The 14,178-nt window shown below is 63.3% G+C and overlaps 1 protein-coding gene across 1 annotated transcript; it reads right to left on the minus strand.

The window, feature by feature from the left end:
* Positions 1 to 2,609: 2,609 nt before the first annotated feature.
* On the minus strand, positions 2,610 to 4,339 carry OSM (oncostatin M; the record flags this gene model as incomplete). Its single annotated transcript, XM_079762963.1, is given in 4 exon segments — positions 2,610 to 2,656; positions 2,887 to 3,011; positions 3,013 to 3,554; positions 4,160 to 4,339. Coding segments are annotated over 4 exon segments (894 nt in total).
* Between the last annotated feature and the right edge of the window lie 9,839 nt (positions 4,340 to 14,178).

Genomic DNA, 14,178 nt, shown 5'->3' on the forward strand with positions numbered 1-14,178 from the left:
TGGATGGTGATGCAGACCCTGATGGGGCGGGTTTTTTAATGTATTTTTATTGTTGGTAGCATTACAGATATCTCCCGTTTTCCCCCCTTCCCCCCCTCCTCCCAGCCCCTACCCACCCACCAGGTCTTTGCTGTCCTATTGCCCGTATCCATGCGCTATGCATGTCTATACTAATAAAAGGGTAATATGCTAATTAGACTGGATAGACCGGATGTCTTCTGGACGTCCTTCCAGACGTCCTTCTGGACAAAGCCACAGCGGCTGCAAGGGCCGGCAGTGGCAGCAGCAGCGGGGTGATGGGGGTGGCACCTTCCCCTGATCGGCCTGGTCGCCTCCCACAGAGGGAGCGGGCCTAAGCCGTCCGTAGGACATCTCCTGAGGGCTCCCGGACTGTGAGAGGGGGCAGGCCGGGCCGAGGGACCCACCCCTCCGGTGCACAGATTTTTGTGCGCCGGGCCTCTAGTGAGTTCTTTGATGTGTCTCTTCGCGTCGGATAGGGCGGTTTTGAGAGAACAAATAACCAACTTGCTGAACCCAGCCCGTGGGTGCTGGGGGAGACTTGTTAAGGGTACACTCACAAAAAGAACAGGGAACAGCATGCCAGACAGAGGGAACAGCATAGGCGAAGGCTTTGTAGGAGGAGAGAGCCTGGTGTTTCGGCAGCCCAAAGGCGCCCAGTGTGGCAGGAACCCGAGTGAAGGGAGAGTCCGGGGCGGCGGGGCGGGGGAGTGAGGGGGCAGCGGGGGGCCCTTACTAGCTGCTGGAATAGCCTGGGATACTTTGGGTAGCGGCTCAGGGAGACAGCCGGTGGGAGCCAGGGCCTGAGAGGCCTGGCCTGAGCCCTGCACTGTGACCTTGAACAAGACGCTTCTGCTCTCCAGGCCGTTGGGAGAACTCTGGCCCTTGAATGCTCAGGGCCTTTGCCCCCGCTCGGAGGCACCTGTATCCTTTAGGCCGAGGCGTGGATGTCACCTCTTCCGGATGCCACCCTGACACCCCCCGCCACCTGACTCTCCCACTCTCTGTGACCGCGCCTGCTCACGTCGCCGAGCCGACCCCACCGTCTCCGACGACGACGCTCCTGTGAGCACTTTCCCTTGTCTGTTGTCTGTCTGCCCCTCCCCTGGGGGTTCTGTGCCCTCGGGGACTCGGGAAACGGTCCGCAGAGTGACAGAGGCTGGAGGGGAGCAGGAAGGTGCCCCCTGCCCTGGCATCGGGGGGACCTGCATTCAAAACGTGCTCCCTCCGCAGGAAAGTGCTCTGAGGGCGTGGCCAGGGGACTCGAACTCTCTGAGCCTCAGTCTTCTCATCTGCCAAGTGGGTCCTATCCGTTGGAGAGAGTCCCGCCTAGGACGGCTCCCACCTTGGGCCCCAACCCCAGGAAGGAGGAGTAGCCGGGGCCTGATCCAGGTCAAGGTCACCGGCTCCCGCTGGCCTGTCCTTGGTAGCTTCTGCCTTCGCACATCATCCATCCGCCTGCAGGTGCCTCTTCTGAGGTGGGGCCTGGAGCACCTAGAGGAAGCCCCGTTTTCTGGGGGCCAGAAGGGATCCCCACACCCCCCAGGGCCCTTCAGAGAGCAGTTCCAAGCGCACACCAGGCCATAGCCCACGTCTGAGGCAGGATCCGTTATTATCCTGTTCATTTCATGCAGCACGCATCGGCACACAGACCCCAGCCACACACCCACATGGGCCAGAGCGAGCCAGACACTCCATCCAGCCTGCGCCCCTCCCTGCCCACGTGCCCCCCAGCCCCGGCCGCCCGAGGCCCCAGCGTCTCGAGGGAGGCCTGTCAGACACAACAAACGCTCTGTCTGCGTTGAAGACGCCCCCACAGTCAGACTGGCGCGTGAGACTTCCCTTCCCGGACCGGCAGGGAGCTCCAGTCCGGCGCTTGTGACCTTGCCAGCTAGGGGCACCCCCCCTCTCCAAGAAGCCAGCCTTCCCCCAAACCTCTCCCCCAAGGCAACACAGAGACACAGGGGCTTAGAAACCAGGCACGTTTTAAATATACGTTGGCACAATATTAACATTAAATACACATCATAAATAAGCCTCATAAATAAAATGTTTTTTTAAAAAAAACAGATACAAACTGATAAAAAAAAATCGATAAATTAATCATGTTCCTCCAAGGAATCGGCCCAGAACCCTTCAGGAGGACAATTGGTTTCAGCATGAGAAACATTCCAAGGCCCACCACCAGGGGGAGCAGCCGGCAGCCAGAACCCAAGCTGGGAAGTCCCGGCACAGAATTCAGTCTGCACCCGGGACCCTGCCCTGCGTGTCCCCGTTCACGGAAAGAACTTGAAACCCATCCTGTGTCAGTGAGTCCCAGCAGCCGACAGGCCCGGCTTTACCGGGTCCCCCAACCCCTTCCATTCACGAAGACAAAACCGAGGGCCGGGGAGGTCAAGTGGCCCGGCCTGAGGTCACACAGTGAGCGAGGGGCCACGCCGGGCCCTGAACCCCTTTCCTTGGGCCATCAGTATCTCTTGCAGGACACTCTGCCCCTGTCATAGCTGCCTAAGTGAGGTCACCCAGACGTCCAGGTGTCTGGCGATGAGGCATCGGAGGCCAGCTCAGGCCCTGACCCCCCTCCCTCCTCCTCAGAACCCAGCCGCCACGGAAAGGAGGAAGTCTGGGGGCCACGACTCTGCAAGTCATGAGAGGGCAGGCCGGCAGACCTCCGGGCAGCGGAGTGGGGGGTGGCGGTCAGTCTGGCCGTGAGTCAGCCTGTGTCATCAGACCCCTGAATCAATGGAAAGTTGGCCCCGCGTGGCCTGACCCAGCCACCCCACTGGGATGGGGGAACTCGGGGAGGCACCACGGTGGGGTCCTGTCTCCCCGTCCGGGAGGAGGTAGAGGACCCTCCCGGGCTCTCACCCCTTAAAGTGCACTTCGGAGAGATGGGCAGCAGGTGTGGAGACCCGGGGAGCTTCCTGAGGAGCACCCGCTGATCCTTCCCCTGCAGGGCGGGGAGGGGGGGGGAACCCCTAAGGCTACCGGGGCAGCTGCCCCCTGGGCACCAGTCTCCTGCCCCTCCCGGAGGGTTGCGTCCCGCGCGCCCGGCGCACCCCCTTCCGCGGGGCCTGGCGGGGGCTGTGCCTGCGGCTCCTGGGGCTCAGGGTCTCCCTCCACTCCCGGAGGACCTGCCCCGCCGAGCGCATGAAGCGGTGGAAGCCGTGCAGGAACCGGCAGCCCTCCAACTTGCGCGCGAAGGTGTTGGGGGCGGCGGTGGGCCGGGGGGCGGTCCCCGGGCGCGCCGGCGCGGGCTCGGCCGGTTCCGGGGCGTCCGGCAGCAGCTGGGCCATGCAGTGGACGTTGTTCCCCATCCCGAGGAGGTAGCTCCTGGCCATCCGCCAGGCCGGGACGTCGGGGGTGTCCTGCTGGAGGGCGGCCAGTCTGTGCAGCGCCTGGCCCAGCTGGGTGTGGAGGGTCCGCAGGAAGCCCCTCCGGCTGAGCCCCTGCAGGGCCTGCGCGCTGGGAAAGACCCCGGGGCGCTCGTGGCAGCTCTCCTTCAGTCCCGACACGTCAAGGCCTTGGATCCGGATCTGGGGGGGGGGGTGGGGGGGGTGGGAATCAGGGGGTGAGTGCTGGAGCCCCCACTATGCGTGCACGTAGGTACACACACACACACACACACACACACACACACACACACACACACAACCTCGTCCACCCCCTACCTAATCTGCCCATTGTACAGATCCAGAAACTGAGGCCCAAGAGGGGAGAGGACTCCCCGGCCACTGCAGGCAGGGTCGGAGGGATGCAGGGGGCCTAGTGGGGTGACCGCACAGGCGGTGACCGAGGTGCCGGGCGTGCCCGTGGGAAGGTGACCGTGAGCCTCGGGAGAGCAGGACTGTTTTGTCCGCGGCCGCGTCTCGGGGGCTGAGGACAGGCACGTGGTGGGTGCGCAGTCAGCGTGCCGGGCAGACGGACGCTGTGGCTGGGTTCACCCTCCAGCCCCCCCCCGCCCCCCCCAGCTGGGGAAGCTGTATTGTCTCGGGGTTAGGCCTCGGGGGGAGGTTAGACGCGGTTCTGGAATAACACAAGGACTTGGTTTCCCCGCCCCCATTCCCATCCTCCCTGGGGCTCCCTCCTGCCCTAAGCCCAAGTTCTCGGAGACGCAGCTGCCCCCGGGGCGGGCGCTCACGTAGGGGTCCAGGAGCAAGCTGGCGTCCTGCATGAGGTTCGCCTGGTTCCACAGCTGCGTGAGGAGCTCCTGGCCATGGCCCGAGCAGGTGCCCGTGAGCACGGGGGTCAGGAACAGGAGTCTGAGGGTCAGAACTGGGGCAGAAAGAGGGGGTGTTACCTGACTTGGCGAGGAAGCCATGGGTGGGGGGCTCTCGGGGGTGGGGGAGGGCGCTCAGAGGGTGCACCCATCCTCCCAGCTCTGGGCCGCGGGTTCCCAGGTGCCTGCACACGGGCGCACCGGGGAGGCCCTGCCCAGCACCCGAAACAGCAGCGGCTGCGATTCACCAAGGAGGCCGCGGAGAGGAGGCCGTGGAGAGGAGGCCGTGGAGAGGAGGCCGTGGAGAGGAGGCCGGGGGACAGGGTGGACCAGGTGCGATTGCTCTTGGCAACACCTCCAGGCTCAGGGACGGTTACTGCCCCAGGCCCCTGGGCCCCCTGTGACCGACCCATTTCACTGACAGGAAAACCGAGGAGCCGAGCAAGGGTTGCCCAAGTCACACAGGGCCAGCCTGTCCCCCAAGCTGGAGCCTTCCTCCTCTCTCCATATGGGTGGCCACTCCTGTCTGTCAGGCGCACAGGGATGCTGGGAGCCTGTGGGAACGTTTGGGGTGGGGTGGGGGGCCGGGCACAGTGACCGCTCGCCCGCCTCCCCCCACTCACCAGCAGCCACGTGGTCGGAAGGGGCCTGTGGTGCAATGGCCCGGAAGGCAGTGACACCAGTTCCCTTCCTAATCGCCGCCCGGCCCCGGGGAGGATGCTGCTGGGAGGGCGGAGGGGCCGGGGCCTTGGGCACAGCGCCCGCTGGGCCCCCTCCCCGCCCCCCAGGTGTCCGCTGAGTGTGCGTGTGGGCCTGGGTGTGTGCCTGCAGGGTGGGCAGGTCTGTGTGCGGCCCAAGAGATCGGATGGGCCCCATCCACCGTGGCGCCCCGGCTGCATGTGGGGGTTCCCGGGTTGGTGAGATTGAGGGTTCCGGATGATGTCACGGAGCTCTGCGTGTGTCACCCTGTGGGTGTGGCTATGCGGCTGTGTGATTGTGTGGGCTCCAGGGCCCCTGCCTGGCGGAGTGTGACCCTGCAAATCAAGGCGAGAAGGAGGCCCCCCCCGCTTCGCCAGACGGCGTGCCCCGTTTTCCTGCTCAGCTTCTACAGCTTCCTCTCCACAGCGCAACCCCCACCTCCCTCCTGCTGCCCCAGCCTCTCACCCCATCAGTCCCCTCCCCGGGCTCCCTGAGCTGTCTCCGCGTCGCCTCCCCCTGGAAGCCCTCCTGGGATGCCCCTGCTCCACCCTGTGGAGATGCCGTGTTTTCCGTGGACCCCTGTCTTTGCCTGACCTCCTGCTCTCTTTCAGGCTCAGCATCCTTCTTTCTGCCCCGGGGGCCCGGTCTCCCCAGCTCCCGGGGGTTCAGAGGGTAGGTACCCTGCTCCCCGCGGACGCCCGTGGCTCACGGCAAGTGGGTGCTGGCGGGGAGGAAGGAAGTACTTACTGAGCAGCGTCCTCCTCGCAGGCTGTGCCCACATGCTGGGTGTCCGAGCTCTGGCCTGTGCCTGTCGGGGGTGACACCTCCGGCCTGGGAGCCCTGCGGGCTGACAGCCACTTTATTGCCTGCCCGAGCGATTGGCCAACACCTCCTGAGGTGGGTGGGGAGGGGAGGGGGGAGGGCAGGCCTTCTGGGAACATGACCCCAAAAACCAAAGTTTCCACGGGCGGCCAATGGGCGCCGGGCACCGCGGCATGCCTGCTCCTCCTCCTGTTTTCTTCGAATTCGTTCTTCGAGGTCAGCCCCACGCCCAAGGATGATGCAAAGTGCAGCCTCAGCCTTCCTGGGCCACGGGAGCCGGGGGTCCGCGCCATCGGCGAGGCGCTGGACGGCGGGGACGGCGGGGCGGGTCGGCCGGCCAGGCCCCTGGCTGGCCCGCGGGTCCGTCTCGGCCCAGGAGCCGGCGGCCTCCCGGCCACTGTGGTTTGGGGCCGAGGGGAGCAAGACATCTTCCTTCTCGGGTGCCCTGCCCGCCCTCCCGCGGGGCTGTTGGGACATCTGTGAGCGGAAACCACTGGGCTCTGGGCACAGAGCCAGACCCGGGCTGGCAGCCCCGAGATTGTGGTCCGGCCCCAGGACCTGCGTCCCCCAGCGGGGGCTCCTGGCATCTCCTGTGGCCCCCGAGCCCCCTGCACCCCAGCAGCCAGGCCCTTCCCCTACAGCAGGGTCCTCCGGGGAGAAGCAGGCACTGGGTCCTCCCCGGGGAAACGGGTTCAAGCCCGCTGCCCCGCTCCGGGACCTGAGCGGATTGCCTCACCTCCCCGGGCCTCGGCCCACCTGCAAGAGGAGGATTTGAAAGCCTCTCCCGGCCCACCTCACAGGCCAGCGTCATGGACATAAAAGGCAAAGGTTCTTTGAAGGGAAAAGGAAAGATGAAAGCCTAATTCCAAGTACTAGCTGAGGGGGAGAGGGGGGATGTGGGGGGGAGTGGAAGTGAGGGGGAAGCCGTGAGCTCAGAGGGGAAACAGCCGGGGAGGAGGAGTCGCCGTGGGGACGGTTGGCACCAGGTTTCACTTTCTCTGAAAGATAGCGATCATGGGTTGGTCCTCGGAGTCTCACAGGCCTCTGAGCGTCAGAGGGAAGGGGCCCTGGAGACGGTGCCTCCCTAGGCAACCGGCTCCCTCACCATCGGGTAAACGGAGGCCCAGGTGGGGGCCGAGGGCGCAGAGGGGCCGCCCAGGCCTGCAGGCCCTGCCCGGTGGTCCAGCACGTTGGCCGGGCCCGGGAGAAGGTCGCTGGGCCCGAGGCCTCGGGAGTCTGGCAGGAAGCGGGGTGTCCGAGGTTTGGGGAGCCGGGGCGGGGCCTCTGCCGGCTGCCAGGGCGGCCTGGGCCGCTCCAGCTGGGCCTCCGGAGCCTGGACGGGCAAAGCCCAGGGCCCGGGCTGAGGCGCTCCTGTCCACCTGCACCCCTGGCACCGGTCATGGCCACCAGCGCTGTGCCCACCGGCCGTCCCCTCTGCAGAGACGACCAAGCGAGCCTTCATTCATTCAGCAAATGTCCCCCTGCCACCCTGCGCCAGCCACCCAGGTGCTGCGGCTCCACAGCGGGCACCACCAGACGCACCCCCATGCCCAGGCGGCCCCTCAGCCCCGCCCACTCCCTAGCACCCCAGCACGGCGCTCGCTGTGCCATACGCAATCACCCCACCGTGCCCAGTCACCCCACACTGCCCCATCACCCCACTATACCCAATCACCCCACTGTGCCCAATCACCCCACCGTGCCCAATCACCCCACCGTGCCCAGTCACCCCACCATCGCCACCCCAAGGGCCAGTTCTGGATTCTCCTCGGAGCATGTTGCTTCCGCTCAATTCCTCATTTCGGTGCCCACCCCCCAAGGCTGCTTCCTGCGCCCATGCCACGCCGCTCCTTCTTCATTTCCCATCCCCGCTCTCGTTTTGCAACAGCCGCGTGAGGGGGAGCGGCCGGCCGGGGTGTGCTGGCTCCTTTAACGAGGAAACTGACATTCAGAGAAGCTCGGGGCCTGGCTCCAGGGCCAGGTCTGGCCGGGCAGCTCCTGCTGACCGGTCTCCGCCCACGGGGGACAGCCATGTGCATCCTCCTCCTCTCCCCAGGGTCCAGGGAGGCCGACTGTCTCCACGGCTTAAAAAGGCCTCTGAGCCCGGCTGCTGTGGCTCTGTGGTTGAGTGTCGACCTGTGAACCAGGAGGTCACGATTGGATTCCCGGTCAAGGGCCCATGCCCGGGTTGTAGGCTCCATCCCCAGTAGGGGGCATGCAGGAGGCAGCCCAATGCATGATTCTCTCTCATCATTGATGTTTCTATCTCTCATTCTCTCTCTGAAATTAATTGAATATATAAATATATATCTATCTATAATAATAAAAGCGTAATATGCTAATTAGACCGGACAGCCGGACGACCTTCCGGATGTCCTTCCAGACGACCTTCCGAACGAAGCTGGGGCTGCGAGGGCCGAGGCAAGCCATTGTGGCTGTGAGGGCTGAGCCCCTTGCACGAATTTCGTGCACTGGGCCTCTAGTATGTGTGTGTGTGTGTGTGTGTGTATATATATATATATATATGCCTCTGAGGCCCAGCGGCATGACGTCACCTGCCTGAGGTCACTATGCGTGGTGGCATTTCAGAGGCAGGCATTCATTCCAGGGCTGGGCCATGTGAGAGCCCATGCTGTGAGCACGGGGCCCACAGAGGTGCCTGGGCAGGCCCCGGGGACCAGGGCTACCAAAGGCAGAAACGGCTCATCTGTCGTCTTGCTCAGGACGCCAGACCAAAATGCCGCAGCCCGGGCGGCTGATGTACAAAGAACGTGTTTCCTCTCCATCCTGGACCTCGAAGTCAGGGGTCGGCAAGGTGTCAGCTAGGCCGACGGCATCCTGCAGCCTCTCTCCTGGGTTTGCAGGTGGCCGCCTTCTCGTTGCCTCCTCGCGTGGTCCTCCCTCGGCCCGTGTGCGTGTCTGTGTTCTCATCTCCTCTTCTCGTAAGGACGCCAGTCCTGTTCGACGAGGCCCCACCCCATGACCCCCTTAACCTTCATTGCCTCGTCCAGCCCCATCTCCAAACGCACTCACATGCCGAGGCTCTGGAGGCTTGGACCGAGGAACACCACCCAGCCCATCACCGCTTACAAGAGGGCGTGGCTGGAGGGCGACAGGAAGTCGGGACCCTGGGTGAGACCCCAGAGCTGGGTGGGAGGGGCAGCGATGGGCAGGAGGACCCCGAGGGGCCCCCAGGCGAGCAGGCCCGGCCGCCCATCAGAGCGGAGCGTGAAGGGGAGATGCGTCAGCGTTTCTGGTGAGGTCAGCGCCCGATGACGTCCCTGTCGCCAGCAGGAAGAGCTTGCAACACGGCGCAGTCGGTATAAATAGGCTCCCTGACCACAGCGCCCGGGCCGTCCCCTCTTCCCGGGCCACGTCAGCCGGTTCCGCGTGATTTGGAGGGGGAGAGAGGGCCGGCCGGGTTCCTCAGAACTGCTGCTTCCTCGCTTCCTGGGCCGCCCTCTGCAAGGGCAGGGGCCGGGGTGGCCTGGGGGACGGGCCACCATGGAGGCCACGCCGCGGGTCCCCTGAGTGGAGAGACGCCGGCCCCTGACCTGCTGGGTGGGGGTCGGAGACCAAGCCACTTGTGAGCCCAATGGTGTTTTTTTTTAAATATGTTTTTATTGGTTTCGGAGAGGAAAGGAGAGGGAGGGAGAGAGAAACATCCATGATGAGAGGGAATCATGGACCGGCTGCCTCCCGCACGCCCCACGCTGGGGATGGAGCCCACCACCCGGGCATTGCCCTGATCGGGAAATCGAACCGTGACCTCCTGGTTCACAGGTCGACGCTCAACCACGGAGCCAGGCCGGCGGGGCTGAGCCCAGTGTTCTCGATCCAGCCACGGCGCCTTTCTGAGCCTCGGGGTCCACTCTGTTGGTGACAGGGGGACAGCTGATGGAGAGACAAGCAACCCGGTCCAGACCTGGGCAAAGGCGCCTCTCCCGTGGGCCCCTGCCTCCAAGGTGACCGAGAAGGGAAGGAACGTCGGTCGTGCCGAGGAGGCCGTGGCCACGTGCAGCCTGTTCGCGGCACCAGCTGCGCCCGACGCGGGCCCAAGGACAAGGCCATTAAGAACCTCGTCCTTTGAAACACGGACGAGGCCGCCGCCGTCGGGGACATGTGCAAAGCGAGTGTCTTCGACGCCTCTGTGCCTCCCCAGCTGCACGTGAAAGTTCACGGCCGTGCGGGCTGTGCCTTCGCAGCGAGGTGGTCGGGAATCCTCCTGAGGCCCGGAAGGACCAACCCCCAAAAGTTCTTGGCGGGGGGGGGGGGGGGATTATATTTAAAAAGCAAGCAAACAAACAAAAATGACCCGGCCAGTGTGGCTCAGTGGTTGCGGGTTGGCCTAGGAACCAGGAGGTCACACGGTTTGATTCTTGGTCAGGGCACAGGCCCAGGTTGCGGGCTGGATCCCCAGGAGAGCCCATGCAGGAGGCAGCTGATCAATGATTCTCTCTCATCACTGATGTTTCTCTCCCTCTCCCTTCCTCTCTCTAAAATCAATAAAAAATATACATATATAAATTTTGTTTTAAACGGACAGAGGATTCGATTAGACAGTTCTCCAAAAGAGAAAGACAAGACAAGATGCTCCAGATCACTAGCCGTCAGGGAAATGCAAATCAAAGCCACAGTGAGGTGCCACTTCACACCCGCGGGAGTGGCTATCATCAAAGGCAGACGTGACAAGTGCTGGAGAGGATGTGGGGGAATCCGAACCCGGGGCACCACTGGTGTGAACGTGCCATGTGCCACGGCGTGGCAGCCGCTTCGGGAGACCGCCTGGCAGTTCCTCAAAGGGTTAAGCACAGAGGTGTCAGACACCTCGCTGCCCCACGCCTAGACATACGCCCGAGAGAGTTGAAAACGGATGTGCACACACGTGTTCAGAGCAGCATTTATTCACAACAGCCCCAGCATGGCCGCACCCCAGTGACCACCAGCACAAAATGGATTTAAAAGCTGCGGTCTCTCCGTACAACGGAATAGCGCTCGGCCATGAAGAGGACACGCGGGCGAGCCTTGAAGACATGACGCCACGTGAGAGCGGGCAGTCACGTATGTTAGGGTCCCCATAGAGACAGACGTGGCTTCCCAGGGCTGGGGTTGGGGGAGGGGGGTACCTGGGGATGAGGAGTGATGGCTAACGGACAGGGTTTCTTTGGGGTGATGAAATGTTTTTGAATTAGGTAGTGGCGAAGGTTGCACAATCCTGTGAATACATAAAAACACAACAACACTGAGTGTGCACTTTAAAACGCCCCGTTGGATGGCGTGGGAGTGGGACCTCCGCTTCTCAAGATGCGACGGCCAGTGCTCCTGACGGGGTGGTCAGCGTGACGCGGTGAGATGGCGCTCGGAGGACCCCGGCGCTTAGTAGGCACTTTTTTTGAACTCCTGCCCGCCGGCCGCTGGGGCAGACGAGGCTCACGTTTGCTCATGTCACAGGGTGACTGTGAGGACGGTTGGGAAAGACGTCGTTACATAAACCCCAGGGTGAGCAAGATTCTACCAGCAGGTCATGAGGTCACGCTGGGCTGGGGGACGCCTCGGCTGGAGAACCGCGGCACAGCTCTTCTGGGACCTGGCGTGTCCCCCTGCTCCCAGGGGCTCCCCCGAATTGGATAACTGATCCCCCTTCCAAGTGGCCCAAACACGTATCCAGGGAAGTACAGCAGAGGAGGGAGGGAGGGAGGGAGGGAGGGAGGGAGGGAGGGAGGGAGGGAGGGGAGAGAGAGAGAGAGAGAGAGAGAGAGAGAGAGAGAGAGAGAGAGAGGACTCCTGTGCTGGAACCTTGCTGTCCAGCTCACCCTAGACCTAGACCTGGCCCCTCTGCAGGGAACCCTCAAGCCAAAAAGGCCGGTGGGGGCCGGCACATCTCTGAAGCGGAATGGCCAGGCACGAGGGGGCGCCCAGGGCCTCTGTGAGGTGAGGGGACGGGCGAGAGGACCACACCCCCCAGAGCCCCTTGGGGTCCCTCCACAGCCCTGAGCCCTGAGCCGCCATGGAAGTAAGACAGCCCTCACCATGAGCCGAGGATCAGGAAGTCCAAGGAGCCCTGTCTCCCTCCCGATGACAACACACAACGCCGATCTGGAAACACCCCATTCCTGCCAAACACGGTCCTGGTGCCCAGGCGTGCGCCCGGCGGCGGCGATCGGCACGTTTCCGGACTCTCTGTGCGCCGGGCCCAGCGCCGAGCGTGTCCCACGGGCGAGCTCAGTGAACCCTCACCACCACCTCATGAGGCAGGAACCATTGTCTTTACCCTGTAGGTGGGGAAACTGAGGCCTGGGAGGGGCGGGTACCTGGCAGAAGGGCACACACACAGCCGGGAGGGAGCAAAGGCTCGACGGAAAGGGATACGAAGGGGTCTCCTCGTGGGGAGACAGGAGAACACTCCTGGGGGGGGGGGGCAGCGGGGTGGGGGGGCTGCCAGAGGCGAGGAGGGGGCTTGGCCCAGGAGGCCGCTCTCTGCGGGTCTAGAGAGAACGCTTTCATTGAAGTCAGAACCCGGGAAAGAGATGCTGTACGTCCCACGTCCAGATAACTGCATGAGGCCACAGGCGGGCGAGACCCCACAGGCCCCGTTCAGAGAACGGCAGATGTGGCAGGAAGTGACCAGAGAGGGAGGGAGGCGAGGAGGGAGGGGGACACGGAGCCACTTGCAAAATCCTCTGCTGCCATGGCCGCCGCTCTGGACGGGCTGGTACCCCACAGCCCCGGCCCACGCCCCGGGTGCCCCACTGCCGTTCGGGGAAGGCCAGGGTCGTGACCACAGCCCCCAGGACCTGCCCCCTCCCGGCCTCGCTCACGCCTCTGCGGCCTGCCATCTTCCTGGTCCTCTTCAGCCCCTCGGGGAGCTGAATCCTCGCGCCCCAGGGCCTTTGCACAGGCTGCTCCCAGCACGCCACCTGCTCCTCTGCCTGGGCATCAAGGTCCCGTCCAAGCGTCACCTCGGCAGGGAAGCCCTCCCTGACCTGCCCCCACCCCAGGCTGGCTCCTGCCCCTGCTCCCCGGACCCTCCCGGAGCAGGATGGTACCCCTCGTTGTAGCACTCTTCAGAGTTGTCCATGTTTACAACCGTGCGGGTGTCTCCTCAGCCAGACGGTAACTCCCGAGGATGTGCACACACTGTGGGTGACTCCCCACCGCCCCCCTCACTAAATCCTGAGTGGGCGCGGGCGTGGCCGTACAGGGTGGCCTCGGCAGAAGCCCCAGGAGAGCCGCCGGTGGCCTTCGGGGTGCGGGACCCCGACATGTGCCCATCCCACGTCCTCTAGAAGGGCAGGCCCCCTGGCTGCCAGGCGGGGACAGGCCCGCCCGGAGCCTCTGCCCCGCCCTCTCCGGTGGCTTCTCCCCAAGGAAATGGGAATCGCGTCGCTCACAATATGCCCGAGCACATGACCTCCTTCTGGGGAAGCCGGGATGGCAGAGACGCTGACGTCTTCCTGTCCGGCGATGGTTCTGGAGCCAGCTCAAAGCCGCTCTTTCACTCCCGGCAGATGTTCAATTTCCTGGAAAACGAACCGAAAAAGAAAGAGCCGGGCATCTCTCCTGCTTCCTCGAGAGGAGCCACTTCCCAGCTGCTGCCTCAGGGGCCCTGACAGCCTCAGAGGAAGGGGCCATCCTGCCCGGCCGGCGGGGCGCCGTGGCTCAGCGTCGACCTGTGAACCAGGAGGTCACGGTTCGATTCCAGGTCAGGGCACAGCCCGGGTTGCGGGCTCCACCCCAGTGTGGGGCGTACAGGAGGCAGCCAATCAATTCGCAGTATTGATGTTTCTCTCTCTCTCTCTCTCTCTCTCTCTCTCTCTCTCTCTCTCCCTTCTTCTCTGAAATCAATAAAAATACACATTTTTGGCCCTAACCGGTTTGGCTCAGTGGATAGAACGTCGGCCTGCGGACTGAAAGGTCCCAGGTTCGATTCCGGTCAAGGGCATGCACCTTGGTTGCGGGCACATCCCCAGTAGGGGATGTGCAGGAGGCAGCTGGTTGATGTTTCTCTCTCATCGATGTTTCTGACTCTCTATCCCTCTCCCTTCCTCTCTGTAAAAAAATCAATAAAATATATATTTTTAAAAACCCCACATATTTTTTTTAAAATATTTTATTGATTTCAGAGAGGAAGGGAGAGGGAGGGAGAGAGAAACATCAATGATGAGAGAGAATCATTGATCGGCTGCCTCCTGCATGCCCCCTACTGGGGATCAAGCCTGTAACCCAGGCATGTGCCCTTGACCGGAATCGAACCTGGGACCCTTCAGTCCACAGGCAGACGCTCTATCCATTGAGCCAAACCAGCTAGGGCAACCCCACATATTTTTAAAAATAAAACGGAAAAGGGGCCAGTCTTCACGTGAAGGGACACCGCTACATGTTGGAAAACAGACAGGTCAGTGGCGTTTCAGTCCCTCGTT

The sequence above is a fragment of the Cnephaeus nilssonii genome (genome assembly GCF_951640355.1).
Source record: "Cnephaeus nilssonii genome assembly, chromosome: 22".
Taxonomy (NCBI): domain Eukaryota; kingdom Metazoa; phylum Chordata; class Mammalia; order Chiroptera; family Vespertilionidae; genus Cnephaeus; species Cnephaeus nilssonii.